We start from the raw sequence: 26,613 nt of genomic DNA, 5'->3' as shown, positions 1-26,613 counted from the left end.
AATTATGCTGACAAATAATAATAATTTCATGAGTTATGCTTTCCCTTTCAGTTTACAGGCTTTTAATTAGCTGCCCTTTTCAGCTCAAGGACCTACTCCCAGGCCTCCTAGGCTGCCTTGAGCAATCCCAGTGCTAATAGCTGGGAGGTACTTCAAGGGCCGCCCTAAGTGTGGTTCCCAGCAGCAATAGCCACTAAAAACACTTAATGGTCCCAAACAGGCCCCACGGGAGCTGGGGGGCGCTGAGGCTGAGGGGCCTGCAGGGGATGGGTGGGAAGGCCATGGCCTGGAGGACCTGTGCTTTTGGCAGTTTTCACTCCTGCGCGAGGCAGGCGCAAGGACCGGGTGGATCTGAAGGTCACGAGATGCGAGACCCGCTCCTGGCTAACCACGGTGAAACCCGTCCTCTACTAAAAATACAAAAAAAAAAAAAAAAAAAAAAAAGTTTAGCCGGGCGTTGTGGGCGGGTGCCTGTAGTCCCAGCTACTTGGGAGGCTGAGGCAGGAGATGGCATGAACCCGCCGGCAGGCAGAGCTTGGCAGTGAGCCCCGAGAATTGTGCCACTGCACTCCGCCCTGGACAACAGCAGAGCGAGACTCCGTCTCCAAAAAAAAAAAAAAAAGAAAAGAAAGTGAGGCAGAAGTTGCGAGCTTCCCCTCCCATATCCATTTCCCCTCCCTTCCTTAATAAGGGACAGATATGTGTCCAGCTGGAAGGCCACGTTGCCAGTCTCTCCCACACAGAGAGAATTCCAGGAATTGTAAGCAGAGTCAGCAGCCAATGGGACTTCTAAGAAAGTTCTTTAAAGGTAGGCACACTCGTTCTCGAGGCACAGCCCTGAGCCTTCCTCCTCCTTGTCTTCTAGAATGGGGATGCAATGGCTGGCACTGCAACAGCAGGCTTGTGACCTAAGGCACATGCTCAAGTGGCAGCCAAACAGACAAAGAACCCCGACTCTCTGATGACCCTGGAGCTGCCACTATGTCCGCCCAACCCCCAATGTGAGAGAAGTAAAAACACAGCTCCATCCTGTTTAAGCTCCTGTCACTGTGGGTGTGTTGTGAGCAGCCAGACACTGTTAGTAAGCCACAAAGACAGCTGCAAACTCTGAGGTGCCGCCGCCACGTGGGTCACAGGGAGAGCCTCTTTAGGCACAGCCTTGTGTCCACAGCCCATTCCTCTGGGTGCTGACTCAGGACTCTTCAAAGCACGCCCAGTACCCCGATCTGCAGATAACCGAGGGGTGACCGTGCATGAGTAAGGCTGATCTCTCTTTTACTTCCTGCTCTTATTTCATGAATGTCAGTCTCACCTCCGGGGCCAGACTGCAGGTCCCCACGGATGATGACACACCAGATATCTTCCCTACCCTTGGGGTCAGGGCCTGTCCCACAGCTCCACGCATACCACAGGCGCTCACATCAATTCTTGAGTGTCTGGGTTTGATTTTACTGTCAGCAGGGAGATGGCCCCCAGGTCTCTACTTGTGCCATGGCCCCTATGGAAGCATTCAAATACCCTAGTAGACACGTGTCATCAGAGTGGAAAAACGAATACAGACAAAGCCACACTGCTGGCATGTGTGTGATGTCTCCTCGTTTTCAAAGCCTTCTCTCATGTAGTATCTCATCTTCTCTTCACAGTGCTCTTTGAGTCAGGACAGGTGTAAATGCCACAGTTTTACAAATGAAAACTGGAGGCACAGAACGGCACAGGTGCTTCTTGAAGGCACATTAGTAGTAAACACGGAGTGAGGCCTGGATGAACTCCCGGGAAGGGTCTTTCTGGGGCTCACGTATCCAGAAACGTGTAAATATATACGTGTGTGTGAAACACGTTGCGCTCACTGCGCCCCCACCACTGTCCCCCTGACGCATTCACGGTCCCTCTTGTCACTCTGCTTCCTCATGTACCTCCTTCTAGGCAGATCCCTTTCCATCCCATTCATTGCATCTTCCCCTCCAGAGCCAGGCAAGCATTGCCCCGTCTTCCCTTCACCTCCCCAGCTCTTTCTAGACTAGGGGTCTGACGTCCTCCCCTAGCCATGTACTGTCACAGAGGGGAACGTGGATTCAGGACAGAATTCATACCCTCGCTTCATTCTGTCCAGGGGCGGCGTGGCTGGCTGGAAGGTCTTTGAAGAGCGCGGAGGGATAAGTGCAGTTGACTACACCGAAGCATCGAGGCTGTGCAGCCAGCCGAGCCAGCCCTGTCCCCTGGGCCATCGGTCACTCCCTTCTGCTGCCTGCCACGTGCCTGACCCCAGTCACATCCAAGAATAGAGTCCTAATGCTCTGGTCAGTAAGTGTTATCACCCCCAATTTATCCTGGGACTCAAGCATGTCCCTCGAACAAAGAAAGATCAGGTTGGTGGTGCCTGGCATCTCCGAGGCTGTCACAAGCCTGAGATGTTGATCCTAGTGGCCCAGGAATAAGTTTAGGGTTGGAGCCAGGGTCTGGAAGAAAAGCATGACATGACCTGCCCAAACCCAGCAAGCTCTGGGGAGATTCCCCAGGGGCATTTACCATCCCACTGAAATCATAGGAGTCCGAAATATCCAGAGAGGGAGGGCTGAGTCCCTCAAAGGGAGAACAGGCCCACCTGCGTTTCCACACTGGGCTTACAAGGGAAGAAGGTAGCGCCATCCACATCCATACGAGGGTGCTGGGACTGCCGAGGTGGAAGACATGAAGAAGACACGAAGACAGGAATTACAACTGTGTCTGCTGGTTGCCCCGAGACCCATAAGGGGCTCTGTATGTCAACCCCCAATGTCAAACACCCAAGCAAGGGAAGGATGGTGCTGCTACAGAAGCTGAGCTGCAGACGGGAAACTGCACGTACAGCATTAGTCACAAACGTTCACTCATGAATAGTGTTTTTTTTTTTTTTTTTTTTTTTTTTAAAGTATAGATGATGAACCAGATTTGGACCAATCGAAGTCAGGTTCTCATCACATACGGGAAAAAGTTCATTCCCAGAGCAAAGCATAATTTAGTAATTTCCCCATCCAGAAGACTACTTGGACATGGAGGTGGGAACCCATCCACTGCGCCACCATCTTAGGGTGGTGCACCCCAGCCCACCAGTCTAAGCACAGTCCCTCACCAACCAGGCTGAAAATCTCCTCTCAAGTCCTAGTGACATCAGAGGCAGCCGATGTCACTCGGAGAACAGCGGCCTTGTCTCGGAAGCCTGGAAGTCAGTGCTAGTTCTGCCTTAGTGGCCTGTGTGATTTCAGACCAACTAAATTCCAGCTAGCTAATGTTCATCTTCCTATGAACAGGTGCCTGAAAATGAAACTTGCCCTGCTCTTTCCTATAAACTGTCCGCACTTTGAGGAAGGGTCTGGGCTCTGTTTCTGTTCTTATACCCAGTCCCACTGTACAGGAGGCACTGGGCCTGTTCCTGTTTTTATACCCAGCCCTATTGTACAGGAGGTACTGGGAGGTGCTTGTGGGGCCGAATTACATTCGTTTACAGGGTTGCTGGGAGGCAAGACCCCGGAATCCATGTGAGCTGTTTTGAAAACGATGGCGTCCCACCCAAACTCACATCCCTATCTCTTCTCATTGCCAGGCTTCTGAGCTGGGGGACACTCATCACTTCATTTTTTTTTGTCTCTGGAGTCCCTGCTGCCATTCTCCGCTCCCTGCCTCCCACCTTCCCTGCACACTCACACACAGATTCCGCCTCCTAATGCAGCATTTTGCTCATGTCACTCACAGATCTTAAGCCTTTCATGGTTCCCCAATGCCAACTGAATAAAAGCCAGAGTCCAAAGCCTCAAAGCCCTTCTCAATTAGGTGGAGATCTGCTTCCCTCTGCCCCACGCAGAACTCAAATGCACCGGAAATAAAATGAAACAGTCACGGTTAATAGTAACAAGGGATTACTAATAGCAATAGGAGTCTTTTTAAGTGTTTCTACGTTTATTGTTATTTGATTAAATAGACTAATTAAAGCAAACATTAGCTGTCCAGGTTTTCAGCCATTTTCCTTTTCGAATGAGTAATCAAGATTTACTTGCACATGAACAGGTCCTTCCTGGCTGTCCTGCATTTTAAATATTTCTGCTAGTCACTGCGCAGGCAGAACTGACTGCACTTAATTTATAAAGGAGGATTTATGGACTTACAGATGACAACAGACAGCCAATCAATACGGGATGATAATAACAGCATGTAATATCAAGGAACATTAGGTCTCAGGCATGATTTGGGGAGAGAAGTGGGCAGTCAGAAACCTTATCATTTGAAAAAGGTCAAGGTCTGGTAGCAATAAAAATGCCTAAGCAAATAAAATCACACCTGTGAATCAGGCGAGGGCATAAATCGCAGAGTGAAAAAGGGTTTTAGACTCGGTAGAAAAATGACTTCCCTGGGCAAGGATTTGGGTTGCTGTGGGACAAATGAGGCTGCGTTAGGAAAGGGTCTATTTATTCCTGCTAAGAGCAGTAACAGTGAAATGCAGATGCAGAGGAGACCTCCCAACCCTCGCTCCTCCTGGGGCTGAGATCTGAGTCCTTCAGGAAACAGTGGAGGAACCAGATGCTGTGGAAGGCCTGCCATGTCACGCCTGGGCCTCACCACGTGTGTTTAAGAACCACTGGCTTTATGACGTTTATGTCTGGTCATTTTTTCCAGCGGTGGGGGCGGTTTTTATGGACCTAGTAGATTGTGCGCTTGTGTAACTGAAAAGGGCAACCAAAGAAAGTAGCAAGTTGCAAATTCGATGACCAATCATCATGTTCCATTGTTAAAAATAAAACTGTGAATCATCACCGTGCTCTTTGAAAAACGCTCACAGTGTCACACAGAACTCCACTGCCAACTTTCCTGCGAAACCTACACTCAATCCATTTAGAACGATCCAGTTCCACAGGCTTTTCAAGACTAGATGCACCCACTAAAGGGCATGTACAGAAACTCCTGAGTCTCCGAAAAAGCAGTTAGAATAGCATGTGTCTCCCATCTACGGTTCTGCTTTCGTTGAGGAATAGTTGGAGAGATCCCATTAAATACATGATGAATTTGCTTGTAAACGTTCCCTAGGGGACTGAATTCTCTGTTTTTCTTTCTAACATACTCCAATCAAACTTTGCAAATCCCATTCCCCGGCAAAGATCCCGCCCCCTCGTGGTTTTGGAGACACGCTTACCTCCCTGCAAGGTGTACTCGGTCACGGCCCTGCTGAAGACGCCCAGGCCGGCCCCGTTGTACGCTGCCACCTGTATCTCATACTGTGTCCAGATGATCAGGTCTGTCACCAGGCAGTAGTTCACCTCCGGGCTGGTGATGTTCCGCTGCTGGTACTCTCCGGGAAGGCCAGCCAGGCGGTACCTGTGCCACAAAGGAAGCCCATCACCATCAAGAAACAACTGAACCCGGGAAGTGTGTTTACCCACGGTTATTCCGCAGGGTGAGGGGGAAATGGAAGTAAATAAACAGGAGCAGAGCTGAGAGGTCAGCCCTAAACAATACTATTTCCTAACTCGATGATTTGGAAAAGTGTGCTCTAATCTCACAGTGATTATAAGCTCAAGGCAAAATGGAACTGACATTTCAACTACGTTATGGTTAAGAAAAAAATTACAGCTTTTTACATGTAACTCGTCTAGGGACTACAGTGACTTAGGACCAAAAATTCCAGACATGATTTCCATCGGGGAGCTGCTGTAAATCAGTTTGAGAAACACTTTCCTCTTGTGAGTCTGAAACGTGGGGAGACTTCCAGAAGCCGGCGGCACACAGTCTCGTGGTCTCCAGGGACAGAGCTCCAGAAGCGGGCGGCACACGGTCTCGTGGTCTCCAGGGACAGAGCTCCAGAAGCGGGCGGCACACGGTCTCGTGGTCTCCAGGGACAGAGCTCCAGAAGCGGGTCCAGAAGCAGGCGGCACACGGTCTCGTGGTCTCCAGGGACAGAGCTCCAGAAGCGGGCGGCACACCGTCTCGTGGTCTCCAGGGACAGAGCTCTAGAACCGGGCAGCACACGGTCTCGTGGTCTCCAGGGACAGAGCTCCATTTAGGAATTGCAGGTTTGTCCAGGTGCATCCCAGAACTGGAATAAGCGGCTTTGAAAAGGTGTTGAAACTTCTAACATACCAGTGCAGTGCTGAGTATGACAAATTGTTTTGTAGAAGACCCAGGTGGGCGCTTGGGTACTATGTTCTCAGTGCACTAAAGGCGGAAATTTCAAGTAGTGCTTATAAAAAAGAAGACAATGTACACAACTCAGGGCTTAGGATGTATAAATTAGGAAACTGCTGTGTGTACTGTGAGAAGATCTGTCATAGTATCATTTTGATTAGCAAACATTTCCCCATGATTTGGTCTATAGAAGTGAATGCACTGAACTGACTCAGGTAATTTACTGAGCCTTCCTGGATCAGCACCCCTGGGTAAAGCCAGGGGATGCCCAGTAGGAGTGACTACCCTGTCATCCTGCAGCTTCCAAGAGCCTCTGATTTCTATCCCAGAAGTGGCTCCTGCCTCACAGTCCCACACTTGAGTGGCAGCAAATCCGCTGGCTTGTCATGGCGTGTGGAAATCTTCAGGCTCCTCCAGGATGCTGATCTCTGAGCTCGGTGGCTCTGCAGTTTCCATGTCCATTACCTGTGTGGTCCCATGGGGGCAGGGCACCTGAGCCCGAAGGGGAAGGAGCTGAGAAGGACACGCGTGGACCGGAACATCAGTAAGGCTGCTGACATCGAAGCAGAGAAGAAACCTAGAAATTCAGGCCCTAAAATGTAAAACAACTTTCCCAAGAGAAGGACGGCTTGAAAAGGAAGTGAGGAAATCATGAAATGGTCATACAAGGTTCTTCACAAGAATCAGGAGTTTCCGAGAGCATCCTCTCACTCTCTCTTGCTGCCGACCGTGTGCGCTTGGTGGGGCCTGTTTGATAGAAAACAAATGATCAAAAGCAGATGGCCCTTGAATAGCAAGAAGGTACCAGGCCGCCTTCTGTCTCTTGCCTGAAAGGAGCAAGTGGCCCCTGGGCTTGCCTGGTGGGAGACTCAGGGAAGGACAGCTTTATTCCGTGATGGGCAAAAATGAAAGTCAAGTTATCAAATCACGTTGTGGCTTCATAATGTGTCCACCTCTGACTCCTTTACTGAATGACCTGCACCAAGCAAGTACACGTGCAATTCCCAGGGGGTGTTCAGGTCGCCGACGTAGCACGATGGTCCTCAAGGCAGTGGGCCACTGGGAGAAAGGCTTGGCATGGAGTCACCTGTGTGACAGGCATTTCCACTTACATTCACCATCTACAAAAGATGAACTCTTAAAACAAATGGGACTGAGACAGCCATTTGGGAAAAGGTAGAAACTGGCTCCGTGCCCACACCATGCACCTGAGTAGCCTGGGCACGCTGGCCCCGAGCACCATCGGTAATCACTACGACGGAACGAGGATGGCCCTTGAGAAGGATTCCTCGTGTGGACCCAACGCTACACAATGCACATTCCAGGGAAGAGCCGAGGAACCAGCATCGGAAGACTTTGCTCAACAACCACTCGGGAGCTGGGTGGTGCTGGGAAAATTCCAAACTTCTCCGAGCCTTGGTTTCCACCTCTTTAAGGTGGGAATGACAGTAGCATTTCCATGCTTGTTGCAAGAGTCAAAGGAGACACTGAATGTACAAGAGATGTGAAGGTGTAAAGCACTCCCTAAATATATATGTATTTTTGAACACTGCTCTTCTACTGAGAAGTATGGGAGAGAGAACTGTGAGTTATAAGGAACTACACCTGCATGAGCCACCCATCTTCTCTGGGACCACTCTTTATACCACTGTGAAAAACAAACTGCAGAATTCACATCTTCCGAAGAGCCTGTGCTCCCCTCTGGAACAGGCATGTTGGTCCATTCTGACCAGTGGCTCCGAGTGCTTTTGTAATAGTCACAGGATGTCTAAGAAGGTCACAATTAATGACAGAAGTGCAGGGCAGCCTCCTCTTGCTGGTAGGATATGTTGCCCAGGAGACCATCTCAGCCAGAACAAGATGATTTTTTATACAGAAATAAACAGGAGAATGTTTTTAAAGGACATAACCCCTATGCTCCTCTCAAAGAGACACCCTGCCTATTATTATAAATATTTTATTACTGCACACGCATCCTAACTACTTCTTATGGCTGGAGCCACGGAAGTGATTTATTTCTCTTTGCTTTCCTTGCATTGTGCCTCGGATCTGACACAGAGGCTGTGCCCTGGAGGATACACACTTGCAAACAGAGAGCTGATGTGCAGACCGGAGGATTATGCGGAAACGTTTCTAAGCTAATTCATTTTGGCATGGCTCTTTAATTTCTGAAAACTTTGATATTCACAGCCCTAGGGTAGTGCACACCCTCATCTCAGGGCTTTCTGGATTTAAGCTCCTGCAAATACAGAAGATGCCCTCATCCCCAGCACCCAACTTTACTGACCCCATCACAGAAAATCCTTTTAACGGTAGTAATCCCGCAGAATAGAGAAATGTGCAGTCCCTGACGTGGCCTCGTAACATCAGAGAGATTTTATTATTAAACTCTGTGCCCTGGGCCTGGTTGTGTGGGATGACTTTTAAAGTCATTACTTGACAGCTTCAGCCTAAGGAAACTCTTTCTGCATGTGCTGAAGAAAGGCAGAGACAGAGGGATGACAGGCCTGTGCGGCTGGGTAGAGAGGGTGGCCAATTATTCTCATTAGTGGATGGGTGCAGAACGAGAGGGAATGGCTAAGGCAGAGGCAAGAGCAGCAATGCCACAGGAGCCCTCGGCCGGAGGCAGGCGGCGGGGACACGGGGCTGTTTTCTGGAGCGGAGGAGGTCAGGCAATTAGGAACCATCCCAGGGGATCAACAGGAACCAGAGCCCACGGCCCCTACCCCCAGGGGACAGAACTGCAAACTCCTCTTCCCCCTTCTTTGAAATGAGGAAGGACAGTTGGAGCCTCGAGACAAAAGGGACCTTGCTATTGATTGGAGCTCTTTGTGTACCCCTGGGGATAGCCCATTTAAACCACTTCAGGTGGGTCACCGTCTGGCTTACATTTAGAAGAGAATCTCAACACTGGAGGAAAAACTTGAAAACAGCGGCAAATTGATTTTGACAGGCAAATATTCCAGGCATATAGAAAAACACATATTAAATGATGAATGGGTGACTACACACACACACACACACACACACACACACACACACACACACACACATATATGGAAGATGTTGCTCTTCATACACAAGGATAATGAAGCTGAAGATGCAGCATTTCCCAATTTCTTACATTTATCTAAGAAATTAAATCTGTCTGCTGAAGACCTTTGTTAGCCACTATTTACTGATCAGACACTTGGAACGAGCCCAGGAAGGGAATCAGGGGATACCCACTATTCTTGCCCCAGTCACACTGGCAAAATTAGCAAATCTGTCCACAGTGCTGCAAACTATTAGAAGAGATTTAATAATTATCATGCAATTCTGCTTTACTTTTTCTTTTACTTGTGTCAACAGACCACTGCGATGATCACGTTCAGTGCAATTTTAAAATTAGCAGTTTTGGCAAAGGAGGTTTCTTCTCTCAAACACAGACAAGTTCAGATACAGTGTTCCCAACAATTCGAGAAGCCTAACTGTCCTTTATAAAGCAAAGACAGCACCCTGGCTACCCTTCAGCCACATCGGGCCTGCAGAAGTGTGCATTAGCCCTGCCTTTGTTTCCAAATATATTGATTTCATTCCCAACATCTAAAAGTTGTGAGGTTTCAGGTACAAAGCTAGATTTTTTAATTTCTGAAAATACTAGAAGATCTGGCATTAGTGAACAACACACTAGCCTGGTGACAACTGGCTAATAATTACATCAAATTAATTATTCTTAATTTAAAATTACTGTATTGAACAACACATGCCCTTGGTTGAAAACTGAAATGGAATCAAAAGACTCACAATGAGGCCAGATGCGGTGGTTCATGCCTGTAACCCCAGCACTTTGGGAGGCTGAGAGGGACAGATCACCTCAGGTCAGGAGTTTGAGACCAGCTTGGTTAACATGGTGAAATGCTGTCTCTACTAAAAATACAAAAATTAGCCAGGTGTGGTGGCACATGCCTGTAATCCCAGCTACTCGGGAGGCTGAGGCAGGAGAATCGCTTGAACCCAGGCAGCGGAGGTTGCAGTGAGCCAAGATCGTGCCACTGCACTCCAGCCTGGGCGACAAGAGTGAAACTCCATCTCAAAAAAAAAGCACAATGAATATTATACCTTGCTTCCGACCCCTAATACTCCCTCCATTCTCCTGCCAAAATGCTACCCCGACACCAGTTTTGTGTGTGTCATTTATGGTCAAATATGCACAGAACGTCTCTGCAAGGCTGCCCACGTTGGCCTGTGCACTCCAGTTTGCCACAGTCTCCACCGCTCCCTAACATCTCACACCTGGTCTGCCTCCTTTGGTTCCTGTTTGGCTCTTACAGACATTGGGGTTTGCAACCCTCCGTGAGATCGATGCTCAGCTCTAATGGCGGCCTAAAGATGGTCAGTCACAGGGTACTTGCCTGAGGATATAACCACGTAACACCCCGTTGTGCTCTGTTTCTGGGGGCGGCTGCCACTGGACCATAATGGATTGATTGGTCCGCCCACTGGCCACTATATTTTTCGGGGGAGCACTGGGTGGTTCTTCAGGTAGCATCAACCTAAACATAAAAGACGGGTAGGAACAAGAGAGATGAGTACCAGAAACAGTGGGGGTCCCTTTGCATTTCATCTATTTTGCTGAATCTTGAGCCTGACTATTCACGAAAATCGGGTTTCAAGAAAAGCAAAACACACAGCCGATGAAACCAAAAGGACAGGAGAAACAGTTACCACAAATCAACATAACAGAAAATCAGTTAACCAAGCAGTGAGAAAGGCACAGAGGTGACTTTGTTCTGTGTGAATAGCGCCAGCACCTCAGCCCTTTAGAAAGGTTGTAAGCCTGAACGCGTCCGCTCCTGGGCCCGCCGTCTCAGACTCCTCCCAAACTGTTTTCTTTGGCTCTTTCAATATTTCTCATATGAAACTCCCACGTTTTGAGGGAAGAAAAGGATTTAGAGCTCAGCTGTTCTACAAGTCAAGCCCACTGAAAGCTCAGGTTGGTTGGGGAGGGCGTGCTGAAATGTGATGAAGCTGTTTTCCCATGTCACCTCCGAATGAGACCTTTCCAGAGGCGGCCCTCACAGGGATGGGAGAGCATGAAGGCCACTCAGGAACGCAAAGCCTCTGCAGAGACAGAGGAGTCTTCAGCTTTCCTTACAGCACACTAGGTGTTGACTTGTTAAGACTGTGACACCAGCTTCCATCCGGCAGTGGGGTGGGCAAAGGACGTGGAAAACATATAAGCTCTTAATTTCCTGTTTACAGAGAGCTGTGCTGTCAGGAGCGATTTATGTAGGCACAGCCAGGTCGCCACAGGAAAAATCCAAGAAACCTGCCTCACAGCAATGAAGGAAGGCCCAGCTAAGCCTGCGAGGGATGGTGTTTCCCTCTTTGTGACAGGCTTTTCTGCTCGCGTTTTGGGCGGTCTCCCTGAGAGAGGCCAGTGGGTTGCTGCGATCAATTCCACCACCTATTGTGATGCTTCTGTTTGGCGTTCAGGCCCCTGGCTGTTCTGCGCCCCCACCTGGGGCGGGATTCACGCACCTGCTTGTCTCAGCGCTGTACTGGCCCCTGCCCACTTCATTCACCGCGCACACCCGGAATTGATAGGTGCGAGCCGGAGTCAGGCCACTCACGGTGACGCCTGTCATCTCGGGGCCAACGTTTGCCAGATGCACTTTCCACGGAGAGTCTGAAAGAATGAAGAAAACGAATTCAAGCTCACAGAAGTGCATGTCCTTCTCAGGGAACATCTCATTTGCTTAGCAGGACAGCACCAGGAGAAGGAATGCTTATCCCATTGAGCAGGTGTGGAAACGGAGGCTCCAGTCATGTGGCTAGTAATCTGCAAGCCAGAAAGGAAACTTCCCCCCGCCCGTGCCGCCATCAATGAGCAAAGGGATTTTTTTGTGCAACCTGCATGTGGCGGTTTAAAAGGAACCAAAACGTCCCTAATTCCTGTGTTCGGTATGTAACGGGAGAAAGTTCTCTGTCGGCTCACGTGGTTAGGCAGATTGCAGATTTGTCTCCCAGAAAAGGATGCTGCACATGTCACTGAACGATAAATAAAAACTATATTCATTAACATTTTAATAAAAGAGGAAATGAGCACGATAAAGACAGATGGGCTGTGTATTTCGCAGCCCATCTGCGTGGCAGACCCATTACGCCACCACACCCCTGAGTGGCTTTGGCTGGAGAGAGACGTAATGAAATTCACAGCGAGTTTAGAATATCTTCCCACCCAGCTTTCCAGCAGGTGTGCAAGAGCGACTCTGCCAGCCAAATGTGCTCTCGCCGGCAAGGCTTCTGAAGGTTCTGCTGGAGATCCTACACCCTTGTGTGTGTGTACTTTTTCTTTTTTTTTTTTTGCAGAGTTTAAACATGCTTTTGAGCCCAATCATTTTGTAGAGTGATGCCCTGGAATGAACAAGGTCTTGGCAGTGACTTCCAGCATCCACTGTCGGTTTCTATTCTGAATTGCGATGATGCCTGAACTGAATTTTCAAGTTATTAGTGAAGTAAGACCTGGGTGGGGGAAATTCTTTTGGAAATCGAGCTGTCTCGCTGACCTGAAGTGGTGCTAAGATCCCTTTCACCCCGTTAGAGATGGTCAGAAAGAGGTGGCGCACGCTTTCTGCCACGGTGCTGGGCTAGGCGGAGCCTGCAGACAGTACCAGCTGCATGTCAACATTCACACATAAAATCCCAGCCGCTACTCCAAAAACCTACAGCTCGAACCGCGGGGATTCGCGAGTCCGCGCCTGCGAGCTCATCAGAAATGCACTCCAGCTCCTTACCGATCACAAGCAGTGGCCATAAATTGCTCCAAAATGAAAATGAGACTCTCAAAGGCAACTTCTGTGGCCTCACACAGAGATGTCTATCACTAATTCAGAATCTGCTCACTGGATTCCTTAACACAAAGTTAAGCTGCTCTGAAGCATGAAGCCAGTTGGCTGTGAAGATGGAATCTTTTTAATTATTTCAAATAAAGCTGCTTCCAAAAATGGGTTTCTGGGAATGCAGTCTTCGCCACCAGCTGGGCATTTCAGTGTTCTTGGCTTTTGATTTCCAGTGACATGGATCATGGGTAGCTGATGAGGATCCCCCCTGTGTGTCTCCTTTAAAAACAAAACGTGTGCATTCCCCAGTACCTACAGAAGAACTCACAGCAACTTCCCTTTTCGCTCTGGGAGTCTGAAATCCTTCCACTGGCACCACGCAGCTCGTGGTGATCTGGTCTGCCAAGCAGTCTCCCTTACAGAAAACAGCCATTTCTCAATGTGGAAGACGAAAGGTCTTTCCCAGTATCAGGGCAACCGGACTCGGTTGGTAGAAGGCAGGGCCCCTTCGTGCCAAGTCCAGCTTCCATGGAAATACCGTTCTCATTCTGACGAGAACCGGTATGTAGAATAAAGAAGTGTGGAGACCACAGCTGACGACGAGCTCTCCCACTTAAGGGTGTTCAGTTTTGTTTGAACTCCTGTGAAGACAGTGGACAACTCAGAACCGCAATGATATTGCATCTAACACCCACTAGGGTGGCTATTACTAAACACACACACACACACACACAAACAGAAAATAACAGGTGTTGGGAAGGATGTGGAGAAATTCCACTCCATTGCACTGTTGTTGCAAATGTAAAATGGGGTAGCTGCTACAGAAAACAGTATGGTGGTTCCTCAAAAAAATTCAGACAGAATTACCATATAATCCAGCAATTCTGCTTCGGAGTATACACCCAAAGGAACTGGAAGGAGGGGTTCGAAGAGATATGTGCACACCTGTGTTCACAGTAGCCTTATGCACAGTAGCCAAAAGGTAGAAGCAACCTGTGGGATATGATGAGGTTTCTCTTCAAAGAACTTGATCAATCTTTTATTCTTTAATTTATCGTACCTCCCACCCCGCTGCCTTTTCCCTTTTTTTTTTCCTTTTTGCCTTTGTTAGATGCCCGGGCATGCCACAGTACCAGGTGTTATCAGTACCAGCTCACATTCCTTTCCTTATTTGCAAAGAGGACTCACTTTCTAGCTCATTACAGACCCCCCTTCCCCTTTCCTCTCCGCTTTCTTTCACGTGCCCACCTTATCTAAAAAAATCAAAAGTTTAGCCAACCGGGATTAGTTTAGATTGTACAACCCGGCCCCAGCCAATGGGGAAAGGGTACAGGGGCAGGACTTGCCTCAGGAATAAAGGCTCTCATGCCTTTGTTCAGGTGTGCTCTCATGGGGACCGGCCAAGGAGGCACCCCTCTGCGCAGAAGTAAAATTGCTTTGCTAAGAATCCTTTGCTCAAGTGTTCAATTTCCTTAGGATTTTGAGCATTATTGCTAGCAAACCCAACTGCCCACCGATGGATGAATGGGTAAACAGAATGCGATCTGCCCATACAATGACTACTATTCAGCTTTTTAAATGAAGGAAATTAGGACCAATGCCAGAACATGGATGAACCTTGAGCACAGTATACGATGTGAAATAAGTCACAAAAAGACAAAAGCTATATGATTCCACTTGTATGAGACATTTAGAACAGCTAAATTCACAGAGACAGAAAGTAGGAGGAGTAGGGGAAGGAGAAATGGGGAGTTATTGTTTAGTGGGGCAGAAGTTTTGCAACATGAAAAGAGCTCTAGAGAAGGATGGTGGTGACGGTGGCAAAACAGTGTGAACGTGTTTAATGCCACTGAACTGTGCACTTAGAAACGGTGAACATGGTGTTTTCTTAATGTGTATTTATGCCTGTAATCCCTGCACTTTGGAAGGCCAAGGTGGGTGGATCACGAGGTCAGGAGTTCAAGACCAGCCTGGCCAAGATGGTGAACCCCTATCTCTACTAAAAATACAAAAATTTACCTGGGCCTGGTGGCAGGTGCCTGTAATCCCAGCTACTCGGGAGGCTGGGGCAGAGAATTGCTTAAACCCAAGAGGCAGAAGTTGCAGTGAGCTGGGATCGCGCCACTGCACTCCAGCCTGGGCGACGAGAGCGAAACTCCATCTCAATCAATCAATCAATACAAATGATGAAAAGATGGGGGATAACATATAATCCCCAAGATGCTCCCGAGTATGAAATAACATACATTGAAAGCATCCAGCTGTAAGCTTGGCCCAGGGTACCTCCCTCTCCCTAGATCCAAGCTCCACCCTCCCTACCCAGCTCTGCCCTAAGGAATCCTGCCCTTAGGCTTCCCATAGACAAGGGGAGCAAATTTAAGGCCCTTCCTTCCTCACTGGGAGGCTGCCTGGGGCCACCTGGGTCCTTCATCCAAAGGGTCCTCCTCTTTTCCAAGCGGTGGCCCTACATAGTCTCCCCTTTTGGGGTTCTGCAACTGCCTTGGGCTCTTTGACCTACGAGTGAAACCCGCTCTGAGGCTACCAGCCCCAGGTAACAGCTCCCCTCTACCCGCATCTCCGCAAGCATTCCCCTTCTTCAACTTCCATCCTTGATTGCTCTCACTCAGGAACGCCATCTTTTCCCACAGGAAGCTTGACTGACACTGGACTCAGTAAAGGTCTTCTTCCACCCCTTTCTTCCTTCAGACATCACAGTGTCTAGAAGTGAGCCATTCACCTGCTCGGTCGGGCACAGTGAACAAACGTCGTTTCAGACAGAGACAGTCCAGAGGACAACTGTTGTAACCAGGTGACTGAGGCGATTAATCAGACCGCGGGAGAGGCAGAGCAAGGCTGGAGATGCCGTCTTCCTGCCCTTGGCCCCATCCCACCAGCCTGGCCCTGCCTGATCCTGGCTGTTTCTTCACTCAAGTGTAAACAGCTCCTGAAAGTCCAGAGCCCCAGCCTCAGGGTCCAGAGTCTGCTGCCCGGTTTGATTTGACAACAGGGCCTATTAATTTCCTCTGCACCTCCGGGCTCTGCTCAGTCCTGCTGCAACTATAGGATTCTTTATTTATTCTTTTTCCTCTTCCACTAGAAGATAAAAGGTTTGGCAGGAAGAGAGATTAAAGTGAAAACTAATACAAATGAACCTGATCCATCTCTGGGCACCCTGATTTGTTAAAAAAAAAAAAAAAAAAATTGGTTTGGGAAGGATTTGCTCATTCACCAGCTCTGGAATTGCAAGCTTGCTGAGAACTGTTAAAATTTAAATAGCAAGTCTGTTCCTGACAATCAATAAGCAACATCCCTTTAAAAGGGTCCTCCTGCAACCAGTGCTCATAGAAGAGGGCCATGGGATGCTTCTCTTGGAGGCTGGGGGGGCAGAAGAGCCTTTTGATAAAGGAAACCATCCCAAAAAAGTTTAATACCTTTTTTCTTCCCCTTCAGGGACTCTCTGATCTAGAAGACTAAGGGATTTTACACGTCCCCGGCCAGGCTCCGTTCTACAGAGGACATCACTACACTTTGGTTTTCTCAGTGGTAAGGCCCAGAATCGTGAGGAAAGACTCACGACTCCACTTCAGCTGTTGGTTAAAAACCTGGTGGTTTCCAGTCTTTGAAAATGTACTCGAAGCTTTTTCCAATAAAAAAGATCATTCCCATTTTCTCAATTAAAGGTGTCTGAAGAAGGAACATGCTTTCTGAAAGATTTTTTTTTTCTTGTCTTTTTTGAGACAGGGTCCCACTTTGTCACCCAGGCTGGAGTACAGTGGCGCAATCTCGGCTCACTGCAATCTCCCCCTCCTGGGTTCAAGCGATCGTCCTGCCTCAGTGATGTTCCATTCCACCCTTACCGCCACAGCGCATCCCATCCCCCAGGCTGGGACCACAGGTACGCGCCACCATGCCTTGGCTAATTTTTATATTTTTTGTAGAGATGGGATTTCACCATGTTGCTCATGCTTATCTTGAGCTCCTGGACTCAAGCAATCTGTCTGCCTTGGCCTCCCAAAGTGTTGAGATTATAGGAGTAAACTACCACGCCCAGCAGGAAGATTTTCCTTAATTGCCAAACACATCGTCATATTATTAATACCTAACATTTCCATGGCAGTTTGCAGCCTGGAAGTGCTTTCAGGGCTGTAGCCACAGAAACCCGCCTGGGGAGGAGGTCTTCTCACACCTCTTTTTCATTCTGGGAAACCAAGACTCAGGAAAGTTTAAATAACTTCTGCCGAACTTCACAGGTGGCGGCTACCTAGAGTGGCTCCATCTCAACATCACCAGAAGCGGAGCAGCTGGTGTCATGTGCCTCCTTGGGTTATGCAGCAGGAAGTACCGGCGATACCTGAGAAGTATTCACACACGCACACACACTCTCACGTAAGAAAAGAAACCACCCGGAAACTGAAGGCAGCTCAGATCCAGTCTCCAGGCAGTAAAGAAGGTGCAGTAATCCCAGCATTTTGGGAGGCTGAGGCAGGCGGATCATGAGGTCAAGAGATCAAGACTATCCTGGCCAACATGGTAAAACCCTGTCTCTACTAAAAGTACAAAAATTAGCTGGGTGTGGTGATGTGTGCCTGTAGTCCCAGCTACTTGGGAGGCTGAGGCAGGAGAATCACTTGAACTCGGGAGGTGGAGGTTGCAGTGAGCCGAGATCGTGCCACTGCACTCCAGCCTGGTGACAGAGCAAGACTCAAAAAAAAAAAAAAAAAAAAAAAAAGAACCAATTAAACACCAGAATCACCAGAATCTTAATCTAGGATCTGGGGCCTTCTATAGGACAACTGTCATGGCCTCTGCCCAGGCAGGAAGTGGGGAGGTAGGCGGGGGTTTTGTGGATGAAGAGACACTGAGACACGAAACAACCAGTGCGATGGATGGACCTTGTTTGGACTGATTCAAGTGTAAAAAGACCTTTCTTTTCAGACACTTAGAAAAGTTGAATATACAGTGAATAGCAGGTGATATTAAGGACTACTATTAATTTTGTTAGGTGTAATCAACTTTTTGAGCTGCTTACTGATCACTTAGGGATGAAATGACATAATTTCTGGAATTTCCTTTAAAACACTCTAGCAAAAGAAAAGTGAGGAACAGATGAAATACATATGGTTAAAATGTTATTGGTTGTTGGAGCTATATTTTGTGTGTATTTAGTACTTTTAATAATAAAAGTTCTTAGAAAGTGACTATTTTGTCATGGCATTGCCAGCATGGAGCATTTTATAACTATTGTCATTGTCTACTGGTGGGTGAAAATGTAATTTGGTTGATGCTTTACTTTGCATTTTATATGAATGAGAATGAACATGCTTTCATTAAAACAAGGATAGTTCCCCAGGTAACAGTTAAGTGGAAAACTTAGGTGCAAATTTATTATTTTTCTAATTCGAATTCTACTACTGTTTTTGCTACAACAGTTTGCATATTGAATCTCCTGAAATATATTTTAGCTTATAATAATCATGGTGATCCATTTAAAGAATTATCCACTGGCTAAGCTCCCTTGGGATCTATTTTATTCCCTGTTTGGTCCTCAGCAACTAGAAGAGTGCCTGACACACAGTAGGAGCTCAACACGTTTGTGGAACAAAAGCACCCACTCTGTTGGAGCTACTGTTGATGCCTGTGTGTGTCCACGGTCAACCTTCACAGTAACCTTGAAGGGGATACGATGATCTTCATTTCCACATGATAAACAGATGGAAGGAAGGCTCAGGGTCTCTCCACTCACCATTAATGCTCCTTGTGCAAACTCCACGTCTCACGGTTGCCTAGGATTTAAAGCTGGGAAGTTAAGGGCTTGGTCACAGAGATGAAGGAGAAGATGAGCTTGTCTTGGAGCAATGCCCACGAGGTCCCCCGCCATGGAGCTAAGAGAGGAGGCTTCGTGCTAAATCAGAGGCTCCCCTCCACCACAACAGACTGTCTCTCTAGACACCGAGTATAAGCAGGCTGCATTCCTTACGGTGGCACTGCACACTCAAGACAGGTGCTGCTGAGAGTCTAGACCTAGGCAGAGATCAGGTTAAATTCCCCACGTCTGGAAGGTCTATCAAGTATTGGCAGTGATGAGTCATGTTGACAGGGTCCACCCCTTGACCTGATGTGATGAGAATGGCACTTTACCTCCCTGGTCTTCTTCCCAAAGCCCTACAACCCCAGTCTAGCTATGAGAAGAACATCAGACAAATCCTGATTGAGTGACGTTCTACAAAACAGATCCTGGATGGGATCCTACAGCAGAGCGGGAGAGACATCAGGGAGAGACTGTGGAGCTCAGAAGGGGGCAGTGACTGCAGGGAATAATAAGGTGTCACTGTGGGCTCACTGACTGTGACAAAGGCACCACACTAGTGTCACGGGGGAAGCTGAGTGAGGGGTCCATCTTTGCAACAATTCTGTACACTCCAAACTGCTCAAAATACAAAGTTTAGTAAGAAAAAATAAAGACCTATCATGAATGGTTGGTCTGGAGCCAGGCAGGGGAGTGGTGGGTTCGGAGGCCCTGTGTGGACCCTGCAGTGGAAGGTCATGTGTTTCGCATGAGAAGAGCAGATCCGTGTGTGTGTGTGTGTCCACACACGTGTGCCCAGGCACACAAGAGTGAGGGCTGTCAGAGAGCTGAAGTTAAAGCCACTGGGATTCCTCCTGAGGCTAGAGCCGGGAGGATGAAGGATGAGGTGTCCCAGACACGGCTCATGCTGAACTCCTCAGTGTTGGGGGGGCCTAATGTCCATGGGGTGGAGCAGCAGCAAAGGGCTGGGGCTCCATAAGTTGCAAAGAGCAGTGCCCAGTGCCATCCAGGAAGGAGGCTCATGCCAACTCCAGAAGAAGGATGCACAGAGTGACCTGGAGCTCTTGGCTCCCATCGCATTGGGCCCTCCCTGGGTCCTAGCAGAGGCTCTTTCAATGTTGTATTATTTTTCTTAACAAGAGCTCCAAAATTACACAACAAAACCTGGATCCACCCCTGAGAACCAGATATCCATCTCCCAGACCACATTTTTTTTCCATCATAAAAGTGATAAAAATGGCAAATTTTATGTATATTTTGTGTGTATATGTATTTGTTTATGTATGTACATTATATATACCACAAAGAATAACACAAGTTCACTTAAAAATTTTGGAAAATAAAGAGTATGGGAAGGAACTGAAATGAAACAAGCACAGGTCCCTACTGCAGTTCTTGTTTTTTAAAGCATTCTTATTGTTGTTCAGCGCTTTGGGTAATTACTTTCACGTTTTTGGAGACTCTGACCTATATCTTGGGGTTCAGCTCAGTGAGTTACTGAGATTAGTTTGGTGGAAGGAATGACATTTCCTCCTCTATGTTAAAGTGCCCTCAAATTACTGTCGTCACATGAACAGAAATAACACAGTTTTTGAAAGCCCAGACAACAAAGAATTTCAGCCTCCATGCAGTTAAACTGCTTGGGGTGAGGCTTCAGAATCCACTCCCACTCTAAGCCACAAACCCCTCCAGGCTGGAGCCTGGGCTCGGAGACGGGCACAGCCAGGGCTACGAAAAAAGCTTCTCTTGGTCTAGTCAGAGCTCATCTGGGCATTAAGAGAGAAGCATAGATAATAACTAGTTATGCAAAGGTTACACAAGCATTTTCTGCAGGATTCTAGTTAAAAACTCTTACAATGACAAAAGGAACGTAATTTTTAGTAGCACTGTAGAATTCCAAGCTTAAGCTGCTAAATACATTTGTGGAACAGACTGTACTCCTGCAAGGGGACTGCGAGGGCCCACGGATGAATGTGACTGTATTGAGGCATGAAACACAACTAAGACAAACACAATTTGAAAAGAACATTGTGAAACGGACCTGTTCGTGGCAACCCTAGAAGAGAAGATGGAGGCCACAGGAGTGACAGGGATAAACCACTAAGGATGCTTGAGAAAGAAAGAGGCTTAGGCCAGACAAAGACTTCATAGAATAGGGGGAAGAAACAGTAGGAAGTAGATGGATACTTTCTACTTAAAACAAAACACCAAAGAGTGAACAGGATACATTTTGATATCCTTCCCTTTGGGAAGGCCTTCTCTGTTGTATATGTCTTTAGAGAAACCATAAAGGTCTGCAAGGTCAGGATTAAAATGCACCAAGTTTTTGCCTTAAAAAGTTAAGAACTAAAGAGCTGAGATATTTAGAAATACATGAGACCCCCAGCTAAGGCCAGAATGATCCCAGAACAGGCTTTGAGGCCGTAGACTGCTCTCATCCAGAGCCTCAGGTCAAGACACCAAAGGTGGCCCACCGAGGCCAGACTTTGGCCTGGACCCAAGGGGAGACATACACTCACTGGGAGGTGTCGGCTAATGTGCTGGAGAAGCCATTCCCTCCAGAGAAGGGGCAGGAGGTTGGAAATGGTGACTGGACACATCCAGAAGCTTGGGGAACTCGACCTTGGGTGGGAGACCTATCCCGATGGTGGCAAACCCTGAGACAGGCTGGAGATGGCTGGCAGGCAGTGGGTGGAGCAGGGGGCCCTCTCCGGATGGAAGCTGGCCCGGCCTCCTGGAGCTCAAGCTATGGGAGCCATGCTGTATTCTGCACCGTGTGGTCACCACAGGCACTCCTGCGCAGGAAGTTACGCCATCCTGTGGGACAGCCCGGGACAGAGGATTCCAGAAGGTGAGGACCAACCAAGGATGTGGGAGCCACCCTGGGCTCTCTGACCCCCACACCTCATCTTGCGTGAGGGCAGGAAGTGAACTCAGAAGCAGACCTCAGCCTCCTCTGGGCCCCCAACACAGTCATTGTCCCCTCTTCATAAACACCTGCGACAGGTTCTGTCTCCGCAGATATGCATTTATTAAAATGGGGACAAATGCTATGCGTGCGAGGCTTAATATGCAAAAGCCCAAAGAAAGACGAGCTAAAATAGGAAATACTCCCCAACAAGTCTGAGGCCGTTAGAAAACGCCTGTGTGAGGTGTGTTTCAAAGACAGCATTCAAATGATTTGAAGCATGAAGAACAAAGTCTCTTTGCCATGTTGGCAAAGCAAAACAGCATAAAGCCCATCAGCTTTTAAGTCCGTAATAGTAACAGGGGATGGAGATGTTGAACAGATTGTGCGGTGACAGCCAGGAGCAGCTTTCATGGAGAGCAGCGTGGAGACGGCTGACGGGTTCCCTACATGAAAAGGCACCTGTGGCAGAGAAAGAACCAATCCAGCCACGTAGCTCAGAGATTCTCTTTGTGGAGGAAGAACCCCTCCCACAAAGGCGCTGGGGAGGGGCTTGGGAGAGGCACTGGGCCTCGGAGAACGTGCTCCAAAAGCTAGTCTTGGCCCAGCAGCTGACAAAACCAAGCTGTGCTTCAGAAAGCAGAGGCAGAGAGGCACAGAAAAGCAGCAGGCTGCTGTGGGCACCAGAACGTTCCATGGTGGAAGAGGGACAAGCTGTTCAGAGGATACTGCAACCTGAACCCCAGAACATCATCTCAGCCTCAGCATGCTCCAGTCAAGCTCACGGATGCTCTTCCCAGACCGGTTTCCTCAGCGGACCTCCTGCTTCCAGGTCCAAGCCTGGGGCTCTAGGCCATCTTGGGCCCCCTCCTTCCCAGGGAAACCCCATCAGTAATTCAGAAATGGCCACCTTCCTGCTCCAGGCCCTCAGCCTCCTGCTCGCCTCCACTCTCTGAGCCTCACACACAGCTCCCTGTAGGCCACTGCCAGGTTAATCTTGCTAAAAACTTGCTTTCACACCACCTTCCCTAGCTCCCGGCTTTGTGCAGCTCTTTGTTGTACAAGACTCGGGTCTGGCATCATTTGGTCCCTCTCTGTCCCTCGCAGGTGTCCCTTTCCAGCGAAGAATGATGCACCTGAGGCTGCTAGCAGTGCTCCCTCATGGTGGGGGGAGATAAGAACTCTTCCTTTGTACAGCGTCCACTATTTCTCCAGCTTCAATGAGCATGTGTTACTTTATACTTAAAAATACATTATTATTTAGAAAATGGTTTTTTAAAAAGTAGTCCATTTCAGCCTCCAGCTTCTCCTGCTCAAAGATCCTTCTGCTCTTACTAATTCACTCACTGGGAAATTTCCTGAACTCCCATTTTGCTGCCCTGCATCCAAGCCTCGGAGTCCTTGGCCACCAGCACCCCCGAGGCACCAGGGTGTCGGAATACTGCCCGTTCCAACATTCTGCTCAAGGCCCACCTCCAAGGGCCTCCATGCCCACACCTGCCCACAGGGAACCCCCCTTCCTTGAGGGTCCTGATTCTCAGTTCCACTTTCCTGGCAAGCAATCACATACTACCCGAAGCCCCTCATATGTTCTTGGATTTGTGATTTAATTTTGTGAGTGTTCTTTGCCTCGAAAATGGACCTCACGCTCTTCCTGGTACCTCCTGGTGTCTAACGCTGTCAGGAGGGAGTGGATACAGGATTTGCAGACTTGCCGGAAGTGACTGTGCTCTGTACCCAAGGGAATGGGGAGAAAGAAAATAAAGGAGAGAAAGAAGGTCGATGGCTCGTCTCACATGAGCCTGCCCTTAAAGTATAGTTACATGATATGTGTGTGTATGCATGTGTGTGTGTGCGTGTGTGTTTGGAGAGCTATATCTCCTGTTTTTAAAGAGAGCTTAAGGATCTTCTAAAGTGAAAATCTGCATAAAATTGGGTGACACAATGACATAAATATAAACAAAAACAAAATCAAATTCATAAAGGAGAAGAATGCAAAGAGATGTTCTAAGCAATTGGAATGACTGAGGTACTTCAATTAGACACTCAGGTTAGCTTTGGGCTTCCCGGAAGGCACAAAGGGACACATGGATGGCACCCTTGGAAAAGGAAGCTCCCACTTTCATCCAGAGAAACCAGCACTCCCTAGGCAGCGGAAATGCCGACTGCGTGGAACTCCAGGTGGAAGACAGTGAGTGATGCAGAAGATACGGAGGTGTTGTCCCTCCTGCATGTTGTTAGAAAACATGAAGATTAGAAAACATGGGATTAACCCCTAATTCATAGAAAACAGTGCTTCTTTCTGAGTTAAGGAAAAGTACATTATTTCAGGTTTGAGACTTGGGAACCTAGAGTCATAGATGAGGACCATGTCCCTCAGAGCCTCAGCTCTGAAACCTGTCCGGGGAATGCATGAATTCCCAAGAGCCTGAAGCATATTCATATACTGAATGAATTCTCTTACATAAATATAGGGGCTATTTCTAAATGTAATATTTTGTGATTTTAAGAATAATTTGCTTAGAAATAAAACATTTCCCTACACAATTTTTAAAAAATCCTAAGAAGTGGAAATGGAAGGAATGTATTACACGATAAACAAAACTGCTCATTCCAGTCAATATCATGTTCATTTTGATGGCAGCAGCCAGCTGCTCTGGACAGCCTGCTGCTGCCATCACGCCAGCTGTTGCATGGAGGCACCGCTGGGGCTGCTCGCTCCAAGGAGCTGATAGGAGCCGGGGACAAGTGGAAGCTCTGCCCCTTGGGGGTGGGAGCTCCTTGGGTGCCTCTGCAGCTGCTCAAACTGTGGCTGCAGACCTGGGCCTCCCACTCCATGGAGCACGCAGGAGCCCTGCCCAAGTCATGGCTGCAGATCCAAGCTTCCTTGTGCTCTTGGGGGGCTGGCAGCAGGCAGGATCCTTGCCCTCTTGGGCACACCTGCAGCTGCCAAAACCCGCGGCTGCAGATTCAGGCATTCTTGCACTCTTGGGGGTCCAGGAAGACCCCCCTGCCTTTGCAAGCTTGGAAATGCTTGCTCTTACTGCCTGGCTTCTCTCTGCTGTTGGCGCCCCCTCTGATCTGGGAGCAAAGTCAGGGCGAACATGAGTGCCATAAATGGCAGCAAGAGGCAGACAGACTCCTGGGCAGAAGAAGGTGGGTCTCTGGTGAGGCCCCACCTTTGGGCTACTGAGGGCCTGGAGGCTGAGGGCAGGGATGCCAGTCCCCCTGGCTGGAGTGGGAATTTGTGGTGCCTTTTCCGGGCCCACTCATGATCGTCCATTGACCAATCGGCATGCACTTCCTCCCCTATGAAGACTCTAAAAACCCTGGGCTCAGCCAGAGCTGAGCAGACAAGAGGACCAGCTATAAAGAGGAGCTACCCTCTGCTGGGAGCTGCAGACATTGGAACAACCTCTCCAGGACCTTCTCTCTGCTGAGAGCTGCAGACGCTGGGACAAGCAGCTGCAGAGAGAAACTACTACCCTCTCTAGGGCCTTCTCTCTGCTGAAAGCTGAACACTCGTTGGGATGAGCTGCCAGCAGAGGAGCCACCCACTCCAGACCTCCTCTCTGCTGAGAACTGCACAGACGACGGGATGACCTGCCTACAGAGAGCAGCCACCCACTGCGGGGCTCCTCTGGGCTGTCCTGACACTCAGTAAAGCTCCTCTTTATCTTCCTCACCCTCCATTTGTCTGTGAACCTCATTCTTCCTGGATACAGGATGGAACTTGGACAAAAGCACCACCAGCCACAGAGGTTTCCGGCTAGAAAACCGACACCCCAAAGATCCCGTAACAACTTCCTATAAGTTCAAAAACAAGCAAACCTAATCTATGGTGACAGAAGTCAGAAGACCGGGTTAGACTGACGAGAAAGGGCCACACAGAACTTTCTGGCATGTTGTAAATGACTTGTATTTTGTTTGAGGTTTGGGCTATATGGCTGTATATATTTGTCAAAACTCCCTTCAGGTCTCTGCATTTTGTTACATACAAATTGTATCTCAACAAAAAACAATATCACACATAACAGTAAAATCCTAGTAGACATTCCACTAAGATAAGGAAAAACACAAGAGACGTTACTATGCCAATTATTTAAAATTACTCCGACCAACACAGTAAGATAGGAAAAACAAAAAGAAAACAATACATTTTATTATTTGGAAAAGATATGATTGTCTACCTTGAAAGCAAAGAAGAGCAATGGAAAAATCATTAGAATAATAAAGGAATATGGAATATGGCTGAATGGAAAAAAAATACCGAAACATCAGTAGTTTTCCTATGTTCCTACAATAACTAATTAGAAGATGAAATGGGGAAAAATTGCTATTTACAGGAGCAACGAGACAAAATCTTAAGACAACCTTGACAAAAAAGTATACAGCCTATGGGTATAAACTTGCAAACCTCACTAAACAGCTGAATAAATAGGGACGCATATTATTTTCTGGATGGAAAAACAGAATTACTTAGAAGTCACTTCTCATAAAACAATTCATAGGTTTAACATGATTAAAAATTCAATGGGACTACTTTTGAAACAAAATAATTTCAGTTTTTTCTGGAAGAAAAAATGATGACAAGTAATAACAAAATTCTGAAAAGTTGAAGAGAGTTGCTTTATCAGTTATTAAAACACATTTTGGAAGCAATTAAAATACTATAAAACTGGCAGAAAAAGAGATAATGAGTCAATGGAACTAAATAATCCACAAGCAGACTTTTATATAAACAGGTCCTCTGAATATACAAAGAAGGAAACACCATAAATAAATGGATTATTCAATAAATCATGTTGGGAAAATGGATCATTTGAAAGAAAGGAGGAGTCATATGTTGGAGTATTAACACACCTATATTCCATTAAAATTAGAGAGTTAAATATATTAAAAATTAAACCTTTATAAACAAGGCA

General features: G+C 47.8%; 1 protein-coding gene across 8 annotated transcripts in view; it reads right to left on the bottom strand.

Moving 5' to 3' along the window:
- Positions 1 to 26,613, bottom strand: part of SDK1 (sidekick cell adhesion molecule 1) — a 954,524-nt gene that overhangs the window by 257,951 nt on the left and 669,960 nt on the right. For all 8 annotated transcript variants that reach the window (XM_017894742.1, XM_017894733.1, XM_017894760.1 and 5 more), the window contains 3 exons: positions 11,674 to 11,821; positions 10,545 to 10,685; positions 5,162 to 5,343 (listed from right to left, as the gene is read on the bottom strand). In XM_017894742.1, the coding sequence (XP_017750231.1) occupies positions 5,162 to 5,343; positions 10,545 to 10,685; positions 11,674 to 11,821 (471 nt within the window). The remainder of the gene's footprint in view (positions 1 to 5,161; positions 5,344 to 10,544; positions 10,686 to 11,673; positions 11,822 to 26,613) is intronic.

Source organism: Rhinopithecus bieti, unplaced genomic scaffold, assembly GCF_001698545.2.
Source record: "Rhinopithecus bieti isolate Rb0 unplaced genomic scaffold, ASM169854v2 scaffold_1017, whole genome shotgun sequence".
NCBI classification, from domain to species: domain Eukaryota; kingdom Metazoa; phylum Chordata; class Mammalia; order Primates; family Cercopithecidae; genus Rhinopithecus; species Rhinopithecus bieti.
The sequence above is the reverse complement of the archived record's forward strand: the minus strand, read 5'-3'. Positions and strand labels throughout refer to the sequence as shown.